Genomic DNA, 23,093 nt, shown 5'->3' with positions numbered 1-23,093 from the left:
ATAGCACGATTCCATTTATAGAAAGTGCAAACCAAGCCTCATTGTTTAGAGGTGCCGTCAATGTTGTAAGACCACAGAGAAGGCCAGGGAATGATCCCAGTAAAAAGTAGAATAGAGACTGCTGATTACCGTGAAGGGGAAGGCAGGGCTTTGGGATGGGGAGGGGGTGACAGGGGCCCGCAGAGTTCTGCAGCTGACCCGGGCTAGCGTGAGAGCGGGACCTGCCCTGGAGGGCAGTGCTCCAGCTGGGGTTCGTGATCACCGGTGCCCCTCGAGGGCTCTCGGAGCAGTCCCGGCAGCCAGGTGTCTCCACTTGGAGACGGAGACCTGAGTCTCAGATGCAAAGCACACTCTTCCAGTACCTGGTCTGGGATCCATACTTCGGAGGGCCGAGTCGCTCCATCTTGAGACGCCGTAACTGTCAATACCAGCTGGTAACCACTTACAGTGACTTGCGTTTTTCCTGCGTACCTGCCTTGGATGGGAGCCCCGTGAGGGCAGAGACTCCGATTACTCTGCACTGTGAATGAGCAAAGCTCTGGCTTATGGCAAATACCACAGAAACCAGTCTTCGAGACGGGGCGGGGTGGTGCAGGAGGACGTCAAGCAGAATCACCACGAGGCGCACCCTCGCGCCCTGGGTAAGTCCTGGGTAAGACCAGCCAGCGTGGGGTCAGATCCTGCCTCCGCACCTTTTAGCTGCTTGATCTCCGACAAACCACCCCTTCTCTCTGAACCTTCATTTCCTCACCTGGGAACTGGGGGTGCGGCCCCTCCCCCACAGAACGCTTCCCAGGAGAATGCCAGGCACCCACCCCTCCCTCGCCACCCACCACAGTCCTCACTGCCTCCCAGGTGTGGCCCCGTCCCAGGAAGGGATGTGAGGTTCCTGGGGTCACACACACGTCCCTCCCATCATCAGTGAGACACAGCTCCTTCCCCAAACTCCACAGCTCACTGAGACGGGGCCTTGGGCATGGGCTGCCTGACAAAGCACCTGGTGCCCCAGGGGCAGGACCCGGGCACTGAGCACAGGCTCGGCCGGAGACCTAGGGGCACGGTGGGCCTGGGTGGGGGGCTTGGCCCACAGCCATTTCAACAGCTGCACACAGCCTCGAAAAGCCAGAGTCTCACAAAAGTACCTACGTGCGTGTCTCCTTGGGGGAGGCTGGAGCGCGGAGGAGGATGAACTCTTAAAAAATGTCAATTTTTTTAAAACGTGTTTTCAGTGATTGCTGTTCTGCACCAAGTTTCAGCCTAGTGGGAGTTTCATGTCAGAATTACGAGTGGGTGCTCGGAGCAGACAAGTTAATTGTCCTTGTGCAGGGTGAGCAGCTGAGCGATGATCCGGGGACCCGGGTGGAGTGCTTCCTGGCCCGGCCAGCATGGGATGCTCCAGGGCGGGTGAAGGGCAGCCGAGCAGGGGCCCCGGGGGACACAGGGCGGGAGTCCCCACATGCCCTCCGCAGTGACACTCAGGGGAAGGGGCCTCCAGGCCAGCCCCCACCCCCTTGGGACCATGATGCCTGAGCAGGCAGAGAGTCTGGGGGCAGGGAAGCCTGGGAAAGAGGCTTAGAGCTGCCTTCTCACTCCCAACGCTCACCCCAACCTCCATCAGCCCAGCAGCTCCCACCTGAGTCTCTCGTAGGCCTCCTCTGGGTCTGAAGTGGGATGAGAGACTCACCACCCATCACCCCCACAGACTTCGTGGCACCTGGTTTTGGAGAAAAGGCAGCATGCTCTAGGACCATACCGGGAACAAGGGAGGAATTCATCACTCATCCCTTCACCCATCCATCCGTCCAGCCGTCCGTCCGTCATCCGTCCTTCCATCTGTTTATCCATGTCCATCCATGCATCATCCACCATCCACCCACACTTCCATCCATCCATCTGTCCATCCATCATCTCCACAAACTTTCACTGAGCACCAACTCTGGGCCACAGGACATAGAGATACGGGAAACACAGCTCCTGCTCTCAGAGCACACGGTCCAGAGGGACGAGGACTCGCACAAGCACAAGGCAAAGGTGCAGACAGTGGCCAGCCCACAGTCCACGTCCTGGGGGGACGGCGGGGGGCGCTGGTCTGAGGAAGAGAGGACGTAAGGAATTGGAAGCTGCTGCCCATGAGGTTGGACGCCCACCATGACGGCCGGCAGGGGAGAGGGAGGACCCGGTGGGTGATGAGAAGTAAACATGCAGGGAGGTCAGTGGACGGGAAGATTGGCATATGCGGTAGCCCCAGAACCCGCAGCTCTCGAGACAGGGCGTGGAGGAAGTCAGCCGGGCAGAGACGAGGTGGTGACTGCTGACTCGGTGCCTCAGACTGTTTAGCGAACTGGGAGAATTCCCAGTCACAGGTCACAATACCTGTTGTGTGGCCGTGAGAGTGGGTGGCTGGTCTAGTTTGGAGGTCCAGGTCATCCGAGAGCAGGCCAGGGTTGTGGAGGGGTCACCCACCTGGAGATGGAAATCACCAAGGACCAGAAGGGGAGAAGTGTTAGAGAGAGGGATGTTGTTTCTGAAGGACCAGCGAGCACCCCTTTTCAGTTAGAGCAAGGTCAAGGGCACATTCAGACAGAGGGTTTAGGAAAAGGGGATGTTGCTCATGGCTGGTCATCAGTTCAAGAGGGCACCAGGGGAGGGTTTTGGGGGTTAGGGAGTGGTGGGAGAAGGGGTCAGAGAAGGGGTTGTACAGAGCTATAGGACAAGAATGGCCTGGAGACTTAAACTTGACAGAGGGAGAAGGAGCATACCCAGATTAGTCCTACAGTCTGTAGCGGCAGATGGTGGTGGGAAGCAGTGAAGGTCATGGGTTTTGCCCAGAGACGTCACTCACTCCTGCTGGGAGCCGGCTGAGGGTGACCTTACCACCAGGCCCCTCCTGGAGTCCTGCAATTTGTCTTGCTCAGAGAGACATCCTGCAAGCAAGCTGCCCCTGCTTTAGCAGGTGATGCATTCAGCCTGCCTGCGGCCTCTTCCTACAGCCCTGGAAAGCGTTGCTGTCCAACCTCCTGAAAGCCGAGGGCCCTTGCTCCAGGCTCCCCAGCACTGTGTTTGTCTCTGTGTACACACACACACACACACACACACACACACACACACACACACACACCCTCATCCCAGGCAGGCAGGGACCTCTACTGCACGTGGAGTCCTTAGAGTCCAGCACGGACCAGGCCAGGCATGGCGGGACCGGGCACGGCGCAGTGAACTGAGTTGAGGAGGAAGAAGTTGGCAGTTGCTGAAAACAATGTTCAGCCCCGAAGGAGGAGGACAGGAGATGAGGGACCCTGCTGCATGCCAGGCCCTGGACCGAGTACATTCACTCATCAAAACGGAGATTTCTTATTTTGATATATGTAATGCACACAGAAGAACGTGGAAAATGTGTCTGCACAGCTTGAAGAGCAATGACAGGACAGACACCTGTGTATGCCCCACCCAGGTTAAGGAGCACAACACAGCCCGTGAGGGGGAGCTCCACTCCCACCTCCAACACGCGCTCCCTTCCCCCGGCCCAGATAACCACCATCCCAACTTCTAATCATGCCCTTGCATTTCCTGATGGTTTCGTCAACTATGTAGAATCCCTGTGTCACATATCACTTCGCTCTGGAGCATGGACAGCGTGTGCCAGTGGGGCTTGTAAGAAAAGGGTGGTTTTGTTGCTGTAAGATCAAGTTTTGCAGGAGAAGGCTTTGGCTCTACTGTGGCTTCTCTCTCCCTGTGAGTTTCAAGAGCTCTATCTGGAGACACCAGGGAGCAAGGGAGAAACAGGGTTTGTCACCCCGGGGGCACCTGCAGGCTCTGTTGAGGACCAGGTACCAAATGACCAAGAGGAATCAGTTCTTGGAGGACGGGCCACCTGGACTGTCTCCACCTAAGCCCACCAAGAGCTAACCACAGCCTCAGGAGCAGGGTGGAGGGACACATGTACACGGGGTGAAATGGATTACCTCTGTGTCCCAGGTATCAAGACACAGGCAGAAGACCAGGGCCTGGGGAACACAATGACAAGTCCAGCTGAGGATTTGGGCCAGCCCACCTGGGCAGTCCGTCTATAGATTTAAACTTGTGCAGGAATGGTAATGACAGCATTTGACCTGTCTGTCTCTTGAGTCACACTGCTCCAACGGGACCTCGTTTCCCTCTGCATCTGGTCATCCCCCCTTCATCCTTCTCTCGGGGGGGGGCTCCTTTCCATCCCTCCCACATGTACCCTGCATTGGGCCTCATATCCTCGTTTTTCTCTTCTTGCTTTGTGTTCTTCCTTTGGTGGAGCACTTGCAGGTCTGGAATATCTTTATTAAGAGAGTCTCACTGGGCACTTGCATACTTTCTTGACGGTTTGGCTGGTATAGAATTCTAGGTTGAAGGTCATTATCCTCCGGCATTTTGAGGTCTCACAAGTGTTGCTGTTGAAGCGTCTGTGGGTATTTTAGACCCTGTTTGCTGCTTTTTCTCCTCAAACACTTCTAAAATCTGATTTTTGCCTCCAGGGTCCTGAAATGGCACACCAAGTTGCCTCGGTGTGGGTCTGTTTATATTCAGTGTGAACGTCACTTGACAGACCCTTTCAGCCTGGCAACTTCCGTCCTTTGGATCCAGAAATTTGTCTTATTTCTTTGATAATTCTATCGCTCCTCATTTTCTCACCCTTTCTTTCTGAAACTCCTGTTAATCAAGCAATAGGTCTCCTGAATTGGAAATCCAGGGGTGGTTTTTTTTTTCTTGTCTATTCTTTTCCTACCTGTCATCTCCTCATTGCTTCAATCTGCTTTATCAGAGATTTCCTCAATATTATTTTCCTATATTCTACGTGGGTTTTCATATCGGCTATCATGTTTGCAGTTTCCAGTAGCTCCTTTTGTTCTCTGAATTATACACATTTTCCTTCTATGATATCATATATTGTCTGTAATTCTATACTTATGTGTGTGCATGCATGTGTATGCTCCATGGATCTTCTAACACCTTCCCTTATCTCCATGAGGATAATAATAGTCATTTTTCCCCTTTTCTTCTCCCTGTGTGGTTTTTGTTTTCTCCTAGTTGCCTTTTTGTTGTTATTGCCTATTTGTTTTAGTCTCTCTCTCTGGGTGTGTGTGTCTCTGTCTCTGTCTCTCTTTCTCTCTCTTCCACATTAGGAGCTGTCCTTACATTTTTTAAAAATCCTTAGCTGACTGTCCATGATAAGGAATGGGGATTTAAGACCTGCGCACCCACATGGTGTTTGTTGATGTAGGGCCTCACCATAGAGTGATCTTGGTGGGTCCTTGTTGGGTTGCTCCTGCTGTCAACATCATGGTTCTTTCCTACTGAGATGGTCTGATTCAACTGAAATGTTTCTTCTAATCTCCTGTCTGGAGACTGAGGACCCAGCTGTCGGTGTTCTGAGAGCTGAGCAGAGAAAGAATACTGGGGTTCTCTACAGTTGGCGTTCAGGATGATTCAATCTCCTGTGTGTGTGCGTGCACATGTGTGTGTTTTGTCTTAAGATAAACTTTACACATAATGAAATCATGGATCTTAAACATACAATGGAACGACTTTTCACAAATATATACGCCCCTCTAACCAATATGTCAATCAAAATATCAAACATTTCCCTCACTCCAGAAGTTCTCTCATGCTTCAACCCCTCCCCCCTCCCCCGGCCACCCCACCACAGGCAACTAATGTTCTGATACCTAGTGTCAGAGATTATTTTTGCCTGATCTTGAACTTCAGAAAATGCAGTTCTATACACTGTTCTCTTTTGGTCTTGGTTTACTGAACTCCTCATAGTGGTAAGACTTGTCCACATTGTGTTGCAGCAGGTCCTTTTTTGTTGGGTTTTTTTTCTTTTTGCTGAGTAGCATTCCTTTGTATACATATACCAGAATGTGTTACCCATTTTCCAGTTGTTGGGCCCTTGAGTTGTTTAAAATCTGTGTCTATTATGAATAAAGCTGCCAGAACATTCTTGTTCAGTCTTTTTATAGATACATGTTTTAATTTATCTTGGGCAACCTAGGAGTGGGATCGCTGGGTTTGAAAGAGGGTGTCCACCACCTCCATTCTGACCTTCATCCGTACTTTCTAAGTGATACCTTCTTCTTTCCAGTTCATCTCTTAATTCAGGCAAAAGACTGGGGAGTGGATGGGGCGGGGGGGAAGCATCTGTGATGGGAATTTAAACTAGCCCTCAAGCAATAGCAGCTGCCCTGAGCAAGCAAGAACCCCCCCCACCATTGGCCCCAAGACAATGATCACCCTGACTTTCACTGCCCACCTGCCCAGACCCGCCAGCCTTGGCCCCACGTTTTCTTCATATAAACCTGGACATATTTTCCACCCTTTGGAGATAGTCTGAGATGTTAGTCCACTATCTTCCAGGTGTCAGCCTCACTGAAATAAATCCCTTTCCTGTTTCACCACCGCTCATCTCTCTGCCTGTGGATTTTGTCAGCGACGAGTGGCCAAACCTGGTCTGTTTGGGATCCCCAGAGCCAGATGCTCATGAACCCCTGCGCCCCGGCTACAGGCTCATAGGATTGAACCCATTGGATCGGGTCATAGAATAGGTGTTTCTTGAATTGTGTAAGAAACTGACAAAGGATCTCGCCAAGTGGTTGAGCATTTTACACTCCCACCAGCAAAGTGTGAGAGTTTTAGTGGCTTTATATTTTTCCCAACATATGACATTGTGAACCCAATTAATTTTGGCTATTCTATTGGGCATGAGGTAATGTGCTGAATATTGATGATCATGGTGGACATTCCTGCGTTCTTTCAAGTGCTCAACATTTCCCCATTAAGTACAATGTAAGTTGGACATTTTGTGTAGATGCCCTTTATTCAACTGAGAAAGTCCCCTTCTAGTGCTAGCTGGCTGAATCATTTTTATCACAAATGGGTGTTGGATTTGTCGAGCGCTTCAACTACACTTATTTGTGAATGATATGTGTTGTTCTTTCTCTTTTATTCTATTAATAAAGAGAATTACATAAATCCATTTCCAAATATGAAGCCAACCTTATTTATATATCGCGGAATTCTATTTGCTAATATTTTGTTACGGATTTTTCTGTCTGTGTTTGATGAGGGAGCAGAATGCTAGCTGAGGACAAAGCATATGCTGACACCCTGCAGCCTCCCCCAACACCCCACTCCAGGGTGGGACATGTGTGATATTCTTCCAGGAAGCTCCCAGCTGTCTTTTTTTGTTTGTTTGTTTTTTAAAGATTTTATTTATTTATTTGACAGAGAGAGACACAGCGAGGGAGGGAACACAAGCAGAAGGCAGACACTCAACAACTGAGCCACCCAGGCACCCAGCTCCCAACTATCTTAATGTTATTGCTTTATTAGAGGGAAAAAAACAACCTTAACTTGACAATGGCAAGGCCTCCAGTATCCTGTGAGTCTTTAACATCTGAAAATCCTTTTGAAAACCTCCCTTTTCCTTACCTCCCAAGTATATAATCAGTTACCCCTCACAAGGCCTCACAAGGCCAGGGCAGCTGCTCTCTCTGCCCAGGGGTCTTGTCCCCATGCTTTAATAAAACCACCATTTTGTACCAAAGACATCACAAGAATTCTTTCCTGGTCATTGGCTCTAGACCCCACCCCACCGAACCTCCCCTATAGTCCAAAACCACATCAATGTGATTGCTTCTAGGCAATAGAACATGAGCAAAAGTGATAGGCCCAGCTCTCCAACCACCTCCCCTGTGAGATCCTCATGCTCTCTCCCCTTGTGCCAGTGGGAAGCAATCTTAGAAACCCTGTGTTGAAGATGGGGCAGCCCAGGTCCCTGTATCACAACCCAGAGGACAACTGCCTGTTGATCAGTCTTGAACAGGGAAAAGAATAAACATTGATCCTCTTGGGGTCTTTATGCATGTATTAGGTAACTAATAAACAGGATACGTGTGTTAAATGATGTAGGAAAGATGTTAGAGAGTTCGAAGCCAATGGCCGAGAAAGAATTCTTGAGACATCTTTGGTGCAAAATGGTGGTTTTATTAAAATTAAATTAATTTATTAAAAATATTATAATATTACATATTTTACATTTATTTATTATTTTCCTGAGGGCAGGAAAGGCTGCGGGGGTGGGGGGGGGGGGGGGGGGGGGGGGGGGGGGGGGTGGGGGGGGGCGGGAGGGGTCATGAGGAGTGGCCCATTAAGTTGGGAGAGGATTAGGGATAGTGTAAGTCTCTAAGGAATTTTGGAAGCAAGGTTTCCAGGACCTTGAGGGGCCTAGCTATTGTTGGGAAAAAGTCACTGATCACCGTCAAATAAAACCTTAGTCATGAGACCCTTCAGATGTGTATCAGTGGGTCATACGCTTGGGGGATGATTGCCAACACATATCTAGGAGATAGAGATAAAGAAAGTTTCCAAAGGAATTTTTATATGTTAAAAGTAGACTCACAGGATCCTGGGGGTCAGCCTAAGATTGCCTCTTGCCCTAGCAAAGTATCAACATCCAGGCAGCTGAGCGCCTCGAGGAATGTCACTCTGCCTGTTTCAAGGACTCGTCAGCCGGTTTTAGGTAGTAAGGAAATTGCATTTTTCTTTTGCCTTTGTTCCCCACTTCATTAAATACTAACAGCCGGGCCCCTGGGACCTGTGCTCCAGACAGACTGGAGTACTGGGACTGAAGTTAACCCTTGCCTGAAGACAACTAGACAAGCGGACAAAACACATGGAACAATGGCTCTCAAGACCCCGGGCTCAGGCAGGAAGGAGGGCAAAGCCCTCCTCCATTCCAGGTACTTTGAATCCTCTGGACAACATAGGGCACAGTTGTAAAGTAAGTACTGCTTCCTCCCAAGAGGCCCAGGTTTCCTCCACCCCCTCCCTCCCTTTGTCCCAGGCTTCCCTCCATCCCAACGCCCCCTCTTCCAGGCACAACGCGCCACCCCGGGAGGCAGGCCTTTCAGGTCACTCTTACCAGGTGGGTTCACCCTGTCTCTTCCCCCTGCCCCCAAACCCCTAGTTGGTGCCCCGACCGGACCATCTACCTCAAGCCACCTGAGGGCAGCGATCCATCAGCAGCTCGCTCCAGGGCATGGCCCAACCCCAACACGGGGGCCCCCTCGGTTGAATTTCGGGGATTTACTAAAATCTAGGATGGTGGGAATGAGGCAAGGACACAAGACCTCTAATACAAAAACAGCGCATGGAGAGTAAGCGTGGGGGACGCAGTTCAGAGACACCGCTGGGTGCAGCCCACGCACCCCCCACCCCGCTCCCCAGTCCTGGGGGAAAGCTTCCGTGGGGCGGCAGTGAGAAGGCCCAGACTCCCGGGACCGCCCGGGACTCAGCCTGTCCTCCTCCGTCAAGGGACGGAGTGCCTATAGCAGGGGCCACCCGCCCGCAGCCCACAGTGACAAGGAAGGCTCCCTATCACCGCCGCTGACACAGGAAACGGCCAAGGTTTCGGCCGGACCCTCCCGACTCCCGAACGGTTTACTCTTCCCACCGGGCAGAGGGAGGGGGACGTCGGGCCGTCCGGAGTCCGGAGTCCCGGCGGGGCCCTCCCTCAACCTCGCAATCCCAGAGCGGGCAGCCCCAGCGCCCCCCGCCCACCCGGAGGCGCCGGCATCTCGAGGCCGCGGCGTGGTTGCCTAGGAAACGCTCACGTGCCTCCTCGGGGCTTGGCGGGCCTCGTAGTCCGCTGGCGGCCTCGCCTGGGCCGCCCGCTCGGGGAGGGACCACAACTCCCAGCAGGCCGCGCGGTGGGGCGGGGCCGGGGGCGGGGCCTCTTCGGCCCGAGGCGCGGGGTCTCGGCGGTGGGAGGAGGAAGATGGCGTCGCCGAGGCTCGGAGCGGGGTCGCGCGGGCTCCCGCAGCCGCAGCTCCTGCTGCTGCTGCCGCTGCTGCTGCTCGGACCCTGGCCGGCGGCGGGCCACGGCGGCAAGTACTCGCGGGAGAAGAACGAGCCCGAGCTGCCGCCGAAGCGCGAGCCCGGCGGGGAGTTCCGCATGGAGAAGCTCAACCAGCTATGGGAGAAGGCCCAGCGGGTGAGCGGCTGCCAGGGCCTCCTGTGACCGCGGGGCGGGGCGGGGGGGGGGGGCATCCCCTGTCTTCTGGGGCCGCGGGGCTCCGGGGCGTCCTCTGTCTTCTGTGACCTCGGGGACCGTGGGGTCCCGGGGCGTCCCTTGTCTCCTGTGACCCGGGGGGGAGGTGCCGCGGGGCCGCGCGTCTTGTATCTCCAGGGTGATGGGGCCTGGGTCTTCTGTCTCGGGGTCACAGCCCAGGCTGGTGCTGTGATCCCTGCCTTGGTATGCAGATGCCACGGTTAGGGGCGGGGGTCCTTCCGGTCTTAGGGACCCGACCCGGGGTCCTGGGAGCTGCCGCTGCATTATGCCCCTTGGTGGCTTGACTTTGTGTGAGATTATCCGGTTGCTGTTTGGTAGAAGTGGTTAGGAGAGCTGTAGGCTGGGGACGGCAGCCGGGGCTACTTCTGCCTGGTCCTGTGGGTCTTGTGACATCTTGCAGTGTCGTAAGACTGCCGAGCAGGGGACAGGGGCGGGGGAGGGGCGGAGGGGACGCAAGGGCTGTCCTTAGAGCTTTGGGGACTGAGTGAAGCCGTCGCAGGACTTCTCAGTGGGTGCGCGCTGATCGCCTCTGGCCGCTGTTGCCCTGCTCAGGGTTGCCTTGTGTTCTGGTGTCCGGTGGGGGACGCAGGACGGGGCTGGGGGACACATCCTGAGCAGGCTCGCAGCACCGGGGTGCACAGCTCTCACACACCCGGTTCTGTGGGCCCCAAGCCCCTGTCGGTTCTTACCCTGACCTTGTGATTAGAATGTGTTGCAGTGTTGTCCTTGGACGTGGGAGGGCCAGAAGAGGAGGGGAGATGGTGTTTCCTGTGTTCTCTGTCCACCGCATTCCTCTGCTCCAGGTGGGACTTAGGAAGGGCAGGTCGGGGCCCCTGTCCTGTTCTGTCCTTGGCGCTGCTTCCCCGTGTGCCAGTAAGACTGCTCCCACGTGGATGGCTCAGCCTCACGGTCTCCCAGGGGCTCTCTAGTGTCCACATGGGGGCAGGCCTCCCCGAACTGTGCTCTGCACACAGTCACTCTGCCCAGTGCAGAATCGCGGCTGGAGGCAGAGGCTTTGGACCCTGGTTCCCGGGGACTGTTTTACCACTTTACTGAGATACGATTGACATAGAAAAACTGTACATATTTAATGCATTCATCTTGGTGAGTTTGAAGTGAAGCATCCACCTGTGAAACCATCCATACCCAGTGTGCTGTCAACATAGCCCTTGTTTCTGATACGTGGTTTCTTCCTGCGTGTTTGCTTGTGTCCATTATTGATGATTTACGTGACTGTTTAATACTGAACAGATTCTGTTCTGTATTTGATTTCTACTAACTAGTTCTTTTCGTGTGAGGCATTAACGTTTAACTTGAAGTTAAAGAGAGTGAAGAAATCCAGAGAGGGAGTGCCAAGTGTTTGCCCGGGAGCTGTGTCTTTGCTTCCTTTTCGATGGCATACAACGGCTGCTGTGTCCGGCCGCCACAGGTGGCTGGCATCCCCCGCGCTGGACTCACCGGCCTCTGCATTTCAGAGGAAGGACTGATTTTTGTGCAATGCAGCGTGTAATTCAGACCCCCAGGGGCTTCAGACCTGAGAAGCAGTGACTCAGGGGCTGCAACGGTAACAGGTGGGCACCAGAGTCTGCAGCTCATGGGCTCCTGGCTGGACGCTGGCACGTTGACTACCCCCAGGGCCCTGGGGAAGTGGACAGATAAGAAAGTAAGAGGTGAGTGGGGACCTTTGTGAGGTCCTCAGATCTGTCCCCCGATGGTAGAACTAGCTGGCAGTCAGAGAACACTTAGGTCCTCTCCCCCACGCGGTCCCCAAGAGGGAACCGGGAGCCGATGCAGTGTCACACTAACCACAGAGGGCAGAGCCGCGAGCTGGGCCCTCCCTGTCCTTGGCTGTGGCTCTTGATGCAGACGGGCCGCAAGCTGACAGAGGAGAGACCCTGTGGATGCCTGGGCTTAAGTGTTGTGTGTCCCTGGCATCCTGGGCGGACTGCCGGTCTGCCCTTCCCAACTCCTCGTCCCCCAGTGCCCTATCTGCCCTTCCTGGGAAATCAGCATGCCCCAAACCACTGTCCAGCTCCTCCGCCCTGGGGAGTCCACAGGTCAGGTGAGGCTGCAGCCCCAGCCTCCCCAGAGTCCTGGTAATGCCCACAGGGGGCCTCCAGGTGACAGTGGGGCCTAGAATGGAGCTTAGGAGAGCAGGTGGGACTATGTCAGCCTGGGTGCCATTGAGGAGCCTAAGGCGTCCAGGTGGGGGCATGCAAGAGGCTTTGAAAGGAAGGATTTGGGGCTCGAGAGAGGTAGTAGGAGCTGGGATACTGTGGAGACAAACGCCTGCCCCAGGAGAGCCAGAGAGCCAGCAAGGGAGGGGCAGACCCATGGAGCAGGATCGAAGAAGCTTCTAGAGAATTAAAACAGTTTCCTGCCCTAGGCCCTGCCACTCATTCGGTGCTATCTTTTTACTCCTGAGGAACTTCCCCTGACTAGTTTTCAAGCTGGTAAAGGATGGGGCCCAGATTTTCTGGGCATCTCCTGAGAGGCCTAGCCGAAGCTGGTCAGGGTCACCACGATGCCCCTTTTAGCCTAAAAAGCACATTGGCCGCAGTCTCCCCACCCTGCGTGGTTGGCAGGGGGCTGCTCAATCTTGTAGCTTGTTCAGCAGCCCACCACAGTATTGCTGGGCGCCCGGGGAGCCCCGGCAGGTGCAGCCACATGAAGACTGGTGGAATGTTCTGGTCCAGGGGACCAGCTTGAAGCACATCTGTCCCGTTGGTCTGGGCTCAGCTGACACCAGTCAGTGGGAAAGGCGGGAGCAGGGACCCAGTCTCCTCTCGGCCTCCCTGGGCCTCGGGCTGGCTCCCAGAGCTCGGGCCACCTACCGCAGGCGCAGGTCTCGTTCTGGCCTGAAGCCGAGGCCCCTCCCCACCTCTTCGTGGGCTGGGTCAGGGGGCAGAGACGCCGCACTTAGAGCCTCTTGTCATTGTGTCATTAGCGAGTCTCTTGCCGATGAGGGCATTGTCAGGCAGGTTCACTGGTTTGATCTTTTCTTAACGTGGAAGTTTGTCATGTAGTCCGCCATCCTCCAGTCGTCGTGGTTTGTTTTTTACCATACTTACACGGTGCAGGAGAAAGTAATGGATTCCCCCCATGCTCAGCGCTCGTACCCCTCCGTCATCACACCCCGATACCCGGGGCCCCACGAATGTCCCTGGGGCGTCTTGGTGCAGCAGCCGGCCCTGTGGCCACAGGTGGCCTCGGCGAGAGGACCTGGCAGCCCGTGCTCAGGCCGCTGCTGGCTGGCAGCGCCTCACGGACGTGGCGTTTCTAGATCATGCCCTGCCGTGGACCTCTTAGAGCGAGAGGCTGGAGAGCAGGCTCCCCGTAACCCTGCAGTGTGCCAGTCCCCTGAGGGTCTTGCCCGGGAACACGTGTGGGATGTTGCCTGGCCAGGACCCTGCGTCCCCCTGCCCACCCATGGTGTCTCCTGGTCGCCCCTCTCGGGGTTGCTGTCTCCTGGCGATGCTGTTGGTTTGTCTTGGGGCTGGTTGTCAGCCTCCTCTGCTCTCGTTCCGTAGCTGCAGCTTTCTCCCGTGAAACTGTCCGAGCTCCATGCGGATCTGAAGATGCAGGAAAGGGATGAATTCGCCTGGAAGAAGCTGAAGGCCGAGGGTCTCGACGAAGATGGAGAGAAGCAGGCCAAAGTCACGCGCAGCCTCAGTGGTATCTTTTTCTATTGAGCGCGGAGGGGGGCCGCGGTGGGGAGCGGGAGGGGAGCGGGGCTGCCCTGCTGCAGCCTGTGCGGTGGCTCACCTCCGAGGAGCAATCAGCCGCAGCCACGGCTGCTGGGCTGTTTTGCGAGGCTCTTGGCCGACTATGGGGAGAGTCAGGACGGGTGCTGGGTGCAGTAAGGCACAGCAGCTGAGGGCCCTGCGGTGACTTGGCCCAGGAGGGAGTCCGGGGCCACCCCGTCTCCCGAGGGCACCTGGAAGAGACCCTAGGGATGTTCCCAGGGTCAGGAAGTTACAGGGAAGCGGATTTCAGATCATCTGTAATGGAAATAACTTTCTAACAGAGTGAAATGTGGTGAGATGGGAAGTAGTGAGCTGCTTGTTATTGTGGGTATTCAAGACAGAGCACCCGTCTGCCCGGCCGCCCATTATGCAAAACACATGCGTCCTTAGGACGGGGTCCTCGGGCGCCCCTTTTCCACCACCCTCCTGTGGCACACGTCAGGCACGGGGAAGGACTCCGAGCTCACTGCCCGGGCACCCCCGTGCACTCCACCTCAGCTGCGTCTTGGGGGGCCGCTCCCGCGTGGACGGGTCTTGCTGTCATCCTGTAGTGAAGAGTGGAGAGTAGAAGTCACGTCCCCATCCCACCTGCTGGCACCCTGGCCTGCCACCTGCCCCGGCACGCGGGCACATCCTCGCCAATATGAGCCTGCTGTAGCTCCCCACAGAGCCCAGCATCGGGTCTTGAGTAGCCACGGCTCAGTGGCCACAGGTGTGGCTGGACCCAGAGTCCGCCCTGCAGCCCAGCCACCGTCCCACATGCTCATGGGGCCAGACACCGGCTGCCTCGAACATGGCACCCCGTGGAGTGCACGTTGTCTGTGGTCACGGGAGTCCCTTCCTGAGACGAAATGCTGTACGTCCACTCAGGCCTCTTTGAGGCACTTGTCCCTAGTCACAGACAGGTGACAGAGGATCAGAGAGGGTGAGTGGCTTGTCCATAGTCACCACTTGAGCACAGCAGGGTTTGAATCCAGGCTTTTCTGACTCAGCTGGTGACGTCTCCCCAGCTCCCCTGCATCCCTTACCTACAGACCTCATGAGACACCTACGTGTTGTTCAGGTCACATTGTGTATCTGCTTCTGGGGTGAGGACATAGGTCTACTGCTGTTTCATATGGCCTCATTCTGGAATATGACGAGACACATGCAAAACAGGACGAGATAGCAGAAGGGTCAGGTGGACAGAGATGCGGGACCATTGCACCCAGCTGGAATGTTTGGGGGCCACTCCAAAGGGCCAGGACAGGAGCCTGACCTAGAGTTACCCCCGAGAAAAGAAGGCTCTGGAGGGACCCAGAATCCTTTGTATGTCCTTCTTTCTGGAAGGAACCGGCCCCCAGTGGATGGTGCGGGGCCAAGACTGGGGAGCATGAGGGCATAGAGAGGTCAGCCAGCTCTCGTCTCCCTCCCTGGGGCACACCCTCCCTGAACTCCCACTGCCAGCCCATATCCTCCTGGGCATGGCTTCCGGCCCAGTGTAGGAGTCCGGGTTCCGAGTGGAGCCATCTGTTTTCTGCTTGGGTGGTGTGGGCTTCCTGGGTGCCAGGGTGACACGGCAGAAGACTCCAGAGACTGGGAACTGGAGTGCCACAGCAGACCCTCTTGAGCGTTTGTCCCTCAGCGGGCAGCTGGCTGTCTCCTGGATGTGGCCTGTGCGCCCCCACGCCCCTCAGCCCCCTCCCACCCCAGGACCATTGGCAAGGCCGAGCCACACCGAGGGGACCACAGCGTGTGGGGTCAGACCAGGATGGAGACATGAAAGGGAGGGCCCAGGTGTAACTAGGTGTGCCCTAGGCTCGGCGGCAGGGCGGCCCCCCCGGCTGCGCACCAGCACCGTGGGAGACAAACCACATCGGGGCCCCCTTGTCCGGGCCAGTTTTGATGCAGAAGCCTCTGTCTCAGGATGCGTCTGCTCTGCTGCCCAGGCCGGTCACCCTCACCCTGTCCACCATGGTGTCCCCCAAGCGCACGCCCAGGAAGTGTCGGGCCCAGTGTCCTCAGCGAGCCTAGAAGAGGCTGGGCTTGCAGCTCTGGGGGGGCTTCTCCTAGCTGGAGTGTTTGTTTCTGGCTCCAGTTCATGCTGAACCCAGACGGCTGGAATCCAGAGCCTTCTGCCTTCCAGGCTGGTGAACGCACCCTGAGACGAGTGTGACGTGCCCTCTGAGGGCGTCCGGTGCAGCCGCAGGCTTGGAAGGCTGGGGCCAGGCAAAGCCTGATGAGTTAGTTATCTCTCCACCCCTCTTGCTGCTCCTCCCCGGGCTCATACCCCGCCCCCGCCGGACTGGGACTGTTCGTGTGTCTGGAGTGCAGAGCCTGGGGGTCCCAGCAGGCAGTGGCCGGGACTGGAGTAACACCTCCTGTGTCCCTCCTAGTGATCCTGGCCAAGTACGGCCTGGACGGGAGGAAGGACGCCCGGGCCGTGAGCAGCAACTCTCTCAGTGACCCCGTCGAGGAGGACAGCCTGGAGGACCCCAGGCTGGAAAAACTGTGGCACAAGGTACTCCCCAGTGCTTCCCTTGAGCCCCAAAATGTGCCCCCTAGCGTTGAGAGTTCAGGGGGGCTGCTAGGGGCTGCTTCTGCGTAGGAGCCTATTTCCAGAGGGTCTCGGGGGGCAGAGCTTTCCTCTTGGAACCACGAGGCTGTTTTTCTGTGGTCGTGGTCCCTCCCATGAGGCTTCCCTGCCTTCCCTGCTTTCTCTGCCCTCTCGGAGAAGGAATTCTGTGTGGCGTGGAGCGCTTAGAGCTCCGAATGACCAGAATGGGCTGGACGATCTGTAAACAGCCAGGCTAGTGGTGGCCCGTGTGTTGTACGGTGTCCACTTAGTTTTGGGTCAGAGCCTGTGTGCTGTCTGGTTCAGAAAGGTGTGCTCAAGAGTGCAGGGTGGGTGTGTGGGGGCTGGGCTCACAGCATCTCATCTCCTGTGCGGTGCAAACCTCAGGTGGATGCAGGCAGGCTGTGGGACCAGGTGGTGGCTTGAGCTGGCGGCAGCGTCACTCACTCCACAGCCCATAATCCCCCAGAACCACACTGAGTGGGCCCGAGAACCAGAATTCTCGCACCAGCCCATCGTCCTTCGTCCAAGGGGTGGGGCTGGAGCAGGAGGGAGGGCGGGTCCACTGTGGAGGGGACCTGTGGCCAACAGACTGAGCCCCGGACCTCCGTCCTTTGTGAGTCAGCACATGGCCCCGCAGGGCAGGTGGATGACCACGTGGTGACTGGCTTGAGGTCCCTCCCGGGAGGGGACACTGCCCCGCCCAGTTGGGGGGGATCGTGCTGTTCCCACACTTTGATGGCTGTCACCTCTCCGTGGAGCCCGGCCGCAGGTCCTGCTACGGCCCCTAGTTAAAGGGTCATCAAGACGACAGTGCACTGAGCGTTTCCTGCAGGAGCGAGGGTCCTGCCTGATCGAGGGGGTGCTCAGCAGCGGCTCCCGTGGAGTTGCGGCAAGTGGCCTGGAGGGGGTCACCCTGGGGTGTGGGCAGGCTCGCAGTGTGTTCACTCCTCCCAGGCGAAGACCTCGGGGAAGTTCTCCAGCGAGGAGCTGGACAAACTGCGGCGAGAGTTTCAGCACCACAAGGAGAAAGTGCGCGAGTACAACGTCCTGCTGGAGACACTGAGCAGGACCGAAGGTGCCCCCGCCCCGCCCTCCTGCAGGTGGCCCAGGGGTGGGGGGGGTGCCCTCCCTCCGTGTCCACCCAGTTTCTGATTGGGACTCCCCTGTGGGGGGCTCATGGGGGCGCCTCTCTCAACACGAGCGTGCTGGTCAGATGCTGTGACGGACACGGATGCCACCGCAACCCGTGGTCTTGCCCTCAGGAAGTCAGCAAACCGGGAGGTGGGGTGGAGGGTCACCGGGGTCGGCCCGGGGCGTTTCCGCTCCAGCAGGGGGGTCTCTGGCGGCAGCTCACGGCGCCTGTTTGGCACAGAAATCCAGGAGAACGTCATCAGCCCCTTTGATGTGAGCCGCGTCAAGGAGGACGTGCTACACAGCAAGCATGCAGAGCTCAAGGACCGGCTGCGGGGCATCAACCAGGGCTATGACCGCCTGCGCCAAGTCAGCCACCAGGGCTATGGCGCCGAGGCCGGTGAGCACCCTGCGTTCAGGCATCACAGCTGTGTGTCCCACGCCATCCCGTGGGGAGGTCCAGGCCCCCCGTGGCGGGCCGCTGTCTGCTCCGCTCCCACCCCGGGCCCCGTGCTAGAGCCCGTGTTCAGGAGCTCTCTCTGCCAGGCTGCCCTCTCTCTCTGGCTTCTTACCCATTCACCTGTTCTTATGAGCTTACGGAGCATGGATGCGGCAGATGCTTCTGTGCCTGGGGATGCAGCAGGTCAGGAGACACGGTGCTGCGGCTGCCCGCTGCGCTGCTGCCCCTCCCCACCCGAACCACCCCCTTCCAGGAGCCACACCCAGCCAGCTCCTCAGTTTCTCCCGTGGTCTGCCGAGTCCTTCCGGAACACTCTCCACGAGCCCCTGGAGGGCCCTGGGCGGGAAAGGCTAAGCTGAGAGAGGAGGTGTTGGAGCTGGGAGCTAGCGGCATGCCCATGGGTGGGCAGCTCCGACCAGCATGCTCCCACTCTCCTGCAGGGACGGAGAGGTGGGTGGCCCAGGTGGGCACCCGTCACCGCGTCCACTCAGGAGTGCTGGCTCAGGTCAAGGGGTCCTTTCTGTGTGGTCGGTTTTGCTCTGGAGCCACAAGGACGGGCAGTGGCCTAAGCTTCACCCAGAACTGTGGTAGATTGGCGGTCCTGGCCCAGAGCCCCAAGGAACCCTGCCGTCCCCTGACTCCCACCACCCCTCCCCCACCAAGGTGGCCCTGCAGTGGGCCCCTCCCTCTCAGAGGTGCGGGCCAATGTTGGTGGGTACCGTGGGCCGGTGAGCGTGTCGCCGAGGCCAGGTTCAGCGGTGCCCTGAGCCACAGACTGAACGTGCGCGAGAACAACGCTCGGTTTGCTTCCGACACCCAGATGCGTGCGGGCGAGCGCACAGCACATCCCCGTGTGTGTGTCCGGACGCTCACACTCTCGGTGTCGGCAGGGCCCCTGGGCTTCACGGGATGCCGCCACACAGTCACCGGCACTGCTTTTGCTTTTCTGCCAGAGTTCGAGGACCCCGAGTGATCGATCTGTGGGACTTGGCCAAGTCGTCCAACTTCACTGAGAAGGAGCTGGAGTCCTTCCGGGTAAGGAAGGGGCTGGGTGACGCCGGCTCACGTTATTTGGCAACATCTCTTCCGTTGAACTTCGTACTAATGTGGGAAAGACTCTGGACCACAGTGTGAGTGGCAGATCAGCGTGTTCACGGGCCTTTTTCCTTGCACCCTACATCCCTCTGCTGTGCTGGCCGGTGGCTGTGGGGGACTGCCGTGCTCGCGTCTCTGTGGACGGGGCTGGCCTCCGGTGAAGGGAGGGTCTGGCTCCAGGGGCGTCTGCTCAGCTTCGGATGTGCGGGGTGTGAGGACGGAGGGCTGGTGCAGAAGCACGCGGGTCGAGAACAGCAGACCCCCGTGGGGCTCTGGCAGCAGGCCTGGAGGGGAGGGCCTCTGAGTTGCCAGAGTGTTGCCTCATGGGGGTCGTGCTGTAACCGGGCTGCTGCAGGCCAGTGGGTCAGGGATCAGAAGGGTGTGGGCGGATGGCTGCCGTCGGCTAAGACGGGAGCCCGGCATGGGGGCTCCAGCTGGGGCCTGTGGAGCGAGAGGTCATTCTGGCATGTGGGTCCCAGAGGCCACCGCGGAGCTCACGCGCCGTGTTTGGGCCCACGGTCACGGGGGCAGGGAGGGTGGAAAGGGGGACAGCCCGTGTGGTGGAGGGACGGGGCCTCTGAGGAGTCACCGGCAGGCGGGAGAAGCGGGGCCGCAGGGCAGGAGACAGCGGCAGGGACAGCAGTGGGCGTCCAGCAGAGGCCCCTGTATCAGCATCTGTCTGGAGCGCAGCCCAGTGCGGAGGGATGCGTGTTGTCGGCCCTCGTGGCCCCTGGGCAGGCCACTCAGCCCTGCTCTGGAGGTCTGGGGTGGGGTCACAGCTCAGCCGAGACCGGGATGCGGGGGCCCGGCCGGCGGGACTGACCCGAGAACACCGTGCAGGCAGGAGGGGCGGGAAGGGCAGTGCCGCAGAGCCTCCCCGAGGTGGTGGCTGCTGCAGGTATGACAGGAGGCCGTGGGGACAGGGGAGAGGACAGTGCAGTGCGGCTGTGGCTGAGGCCCCAGCCCAGGTGTCAGGCTGGATGTGGGCTCAGGGGGAAAGGGAAGCAGGTTCACCGAGGGGCGGGGGAGGGGCAGGCCGGGTGCCAGGCGTGGAGCCGTCCTGTTGTGGCGGAATCTCTGGCGGGTAGGGGTGCGCTCCTTCCACGTGCGCTGCTGCACGATCGGGGGCAGCAGGGATGGCGCCCTGGAGCTGTCCTGGACGGGTCGCACGGTGAGGGGCTCGGGGTGTGCGCCCTCCGAGGAGGTAGCGCCCTGCCTCCGCGTTGGGCCCTGTCGCCCAGCCCCAGGTGTGCGGTGGCCACCCGTGTCCTGAGGGGGTGGGGAGGTTTGCTGGGGACCCCAGAGTGGCACAAAGAGTCCGTTGGGGGACGTTCAGTTGTTGAAACGTTATTCTAGGAGGAGCTTAAGCACTTTGAAGCCAAAATTGAAAAACACAACCACTACCAGAAGCAGCTGGAAATCTCTCACCAGAAACTGAAACATGTGGAGAGCTTCGGGGACCGAGAGCACGTGAGCCGGAACAAGGAGAAGTACGCCGTGCTGGAGGAGAAGACCAAGGAGCTGGGCTACAAGGTGCGCGCAGCCCCGCGATGTCCCCCGGCCCCGCGGGTGCGCCGGTCCCTCCTCTGCGGACGGCAGGTGGCGCCTGGTCCGCTCCCACAGGGGCTGGGCCATCCCCTCCGGGCCTGTTCAGAGCTGTGGGACCTATGCCCCCAGCACGTGCCCTCAGCCCAGTGGCCCGGCACCGGGTGGGCATGTGAGGCAGTGGCTGTGGCGTGTCCGCGTGCGCACAGGAGGACGGTCCCGAGAATCCCGTGTGGTGTGCGTGGAGGCCACGTTTGCCCTCGTGGGAATGCAGACCGTCCCAGAGCGGCGGCAGGGGGCTGAGCAGAATGGGGTCACTCCGGGGCTGGTCAGGTCGTTCGCGGTGACCCACAAATCAGGTGCCCATACAGGCACAGAAGTCGGGCTCTTCGTGCAGAAGAGGTTCGGGGTCGGACCATGCTGGGGGAAAGAAGCGGTGGAGCAGCATGGACGCTGTGAGGGGCTGGCGGTAGGGGCGGAAGGACACACAGAACAATCTGGAAACAGATGAGACGGGTCCCTCTCTAGAGGGAGCAAGGGAGGAGGGACCCTCTTGTGTGTCTGATTCTGGAGCCACAGGGATGGGCTAGCCATTCAAACACATAAATCTAAAGTGACACGAGGCCGAAGTGCCTCAGAGGAGGGGTGTGTGGGTCCGTGCCTGTCTAGCCAGCCTGTCGGGGAGAAGGCAAGCACCCCGCGCGGGAGGTCAGCTCCAGAGTGACGCTGCGGGGTGGGAACTTGCAGAGGGGAGTCCGGCTGTGCCGGAGAAGGGGCAGGCGTGGGGTGCTCTCTGCCTCACTGCTGTGGCAGGAGCGCGTGTGGAGTGGACGCCGGGCTCCGTCGGCGGCGGGGGCCAGCCAGGTGGCATCTCTGTTCCCCGCCTTTGCGGAAACGGCCCTGTGTCCTCTGCCCCCCGCGGTTGGTTTTTAGCAGGCGCTGATGTTCTAGTTGGTGTGGAGCTACTTGTGTGATTGATTCCTGACTGTTTCCTGGTGGCAGACATGCAAATGAGAAAAGCGAGGAGCTCAGGAGTTTTCCTCCTAAGACCGTGTGTATCGTGATGTTGGGCAGATGGCGGCTGGGTTGACACTGTGCCCTTTTTTCAGGTGAAGAAGCATTTACAGGATCTGTCGGGCCGCATCTCCAGAGCTCGCCACAACGAACTCTGAGGCCGCAGGAGCCCGCCGGAAAAAGCAAGAAGAAGCCGGGCGCCAGCGGTCCGCCTCAGCACGGGCCCGGGGGCTTGGGGCAGCGCTGGGCAGGAACAGGACCTTGGGGGAGGTGTGGCAGGGACTAGCCGGGCATCCTGCATGCGGAAGAACTGCTCCGATCCCCCGGGTGCCCGATGAGCAGTGCCTCAGACTCGCGTGAATCTGCCGCTGCAATACTGTGTCTTCTAAAAACACGTCATACGGTCTAAATCGTCAGTGATCTGACCTGTCACTCGGTGGTCTCTCTGCGTCTGCATCTTGCTCGTCTTCCACCCCCGCACCCCACTCCCTGTGTTCTCTGCTGCGTGACACGGGGGGGGGGGGGGGCCGAGGGCCTCCCAGGGCCACAGTCCCCCTGGTTTGACCCGCGAGAGTGGGGTGGAGGTGAACTTCGGGGGCAGGGGTGACCTCTGGCACAGGCCTGGGGCGGGCTCACAGCGGCCCCACTGGTGTCTCCCTGCGAGCCTCTGAGGTTGGGCCTGGGGAGAGCCCCATGGGCCCGGGGGTCTCCGTGGCTGATTGTCTCGCTGAGGTTTGACAGCTCCACGGGCACCCTTCTCTGACTTCACCACAGGCGGTCCATGTTTGGGTCCAGGTTCGTTTGAACCTGGAAGAGGCTTGACCCCAGCGCTGCACTCGGCATCGACCACGTCCCGGCCTCGGCTGGCATGTTGGGATCCACCAGACAGCTTTCCCATGAGCCATTATTCTGAGAAGAATCAAGTCCAAGGGGGGTTGTCCTAGGACTTCGTGTGTCAGGATGCACTGAAACCAAGCAGGGAGGTGGCCCCCCTCCTCCCTGGGCCACTGGGCATGGGTGGGCCTTCCTGCCGTGCTCCGGAGGCCTCCAGGTCATGCCTGCCACTGACCGGGTGGCTGGTGTGTCCCTCGCAGCAGGCCCTGGTGTGCACGGCTGTGGCCTGGCCTGACGGGCAGGGCAGGGTGACGACTGCTTGGGTGGAGGCCGAGGACCAGAGAAGGGCTTGTTGCCCGGCTTCCGCAGAGCTGCCTGGGGGGCTCCGAGCTCCAGGGCATACACTCATGTTCTGAGTGCCCCTGTGTGAGGTGCAAGGCCTGGGAGGAGGTCAGGCCCAGGACAGGGAGGCAAACAGAAGCGGACATTTGACTCAGTGTACCATCTGAGGAACCGACAACTAGAGGGGGCTCTTGGCCTTCATACATGCCAGAGAACCAGATGGGTCTTCATGATTTGTCATTGCCTCTGCCACCAGAGGCAGCAGGTACT

At 58.2% G+C, this 23,093-nt stretch overlaps 1 protein-coding gene across 1 annotated transcript; it reads left to right on the top strand.

Moving 5' to 3' along the window:
* Window positions 1–9,755: 9,755 nt before the first annotated feature.
* LRPAP1 (LDL receptor related protein associated protein 1) lies at window positions 9,756–22,079 on the top strand. The gene is made up of 9 exons (XM_035726116.1): window positions 9,756–10,021; window positions 13,630–13,774; window positions 16,221–16,345; window positions 17,357–17,477; window positions 17,775–17,929; window positions 18,768–18,774; window positions 18,949–19,028; window positions 20,445–20,621; window positions 21,743–22,079. Exons 1-9 carry the CDS (start codon window positions 9,806–9,808, stop codon window positions 21,803–21,805), a joined length of 1,089 nt encoding a protein of 362 aa, XP_035582009.1. The 5' UTR covers window positions 9,756–9,805; the 3' UTR covers window positions 21,806–22,079.
* Window positions 22,080–23,093: the final 1,014 nt, after the last annotated feature.

Source organism: Zalophus californianus, chromosome 2 (assembly GCF_009762305.2).
Source record: "Zalophus californianus isolate mZalCal1 chromosome 2, mZalCal1.pri.v2, whole genome shotgun sequence".
NCBI classification, from domain to species: domain Eukaryota; kingdom Metazoa; phylum Chordata; class Mammalia; order Carnivora; family Otariidae; genus Zalophus; species Zalophus californianus.
The sequence above is the reverse complement of the archived record's forward strand: the minus strand, read 5'-3'. Positions and strand labels throughout refer to the sequence as shown.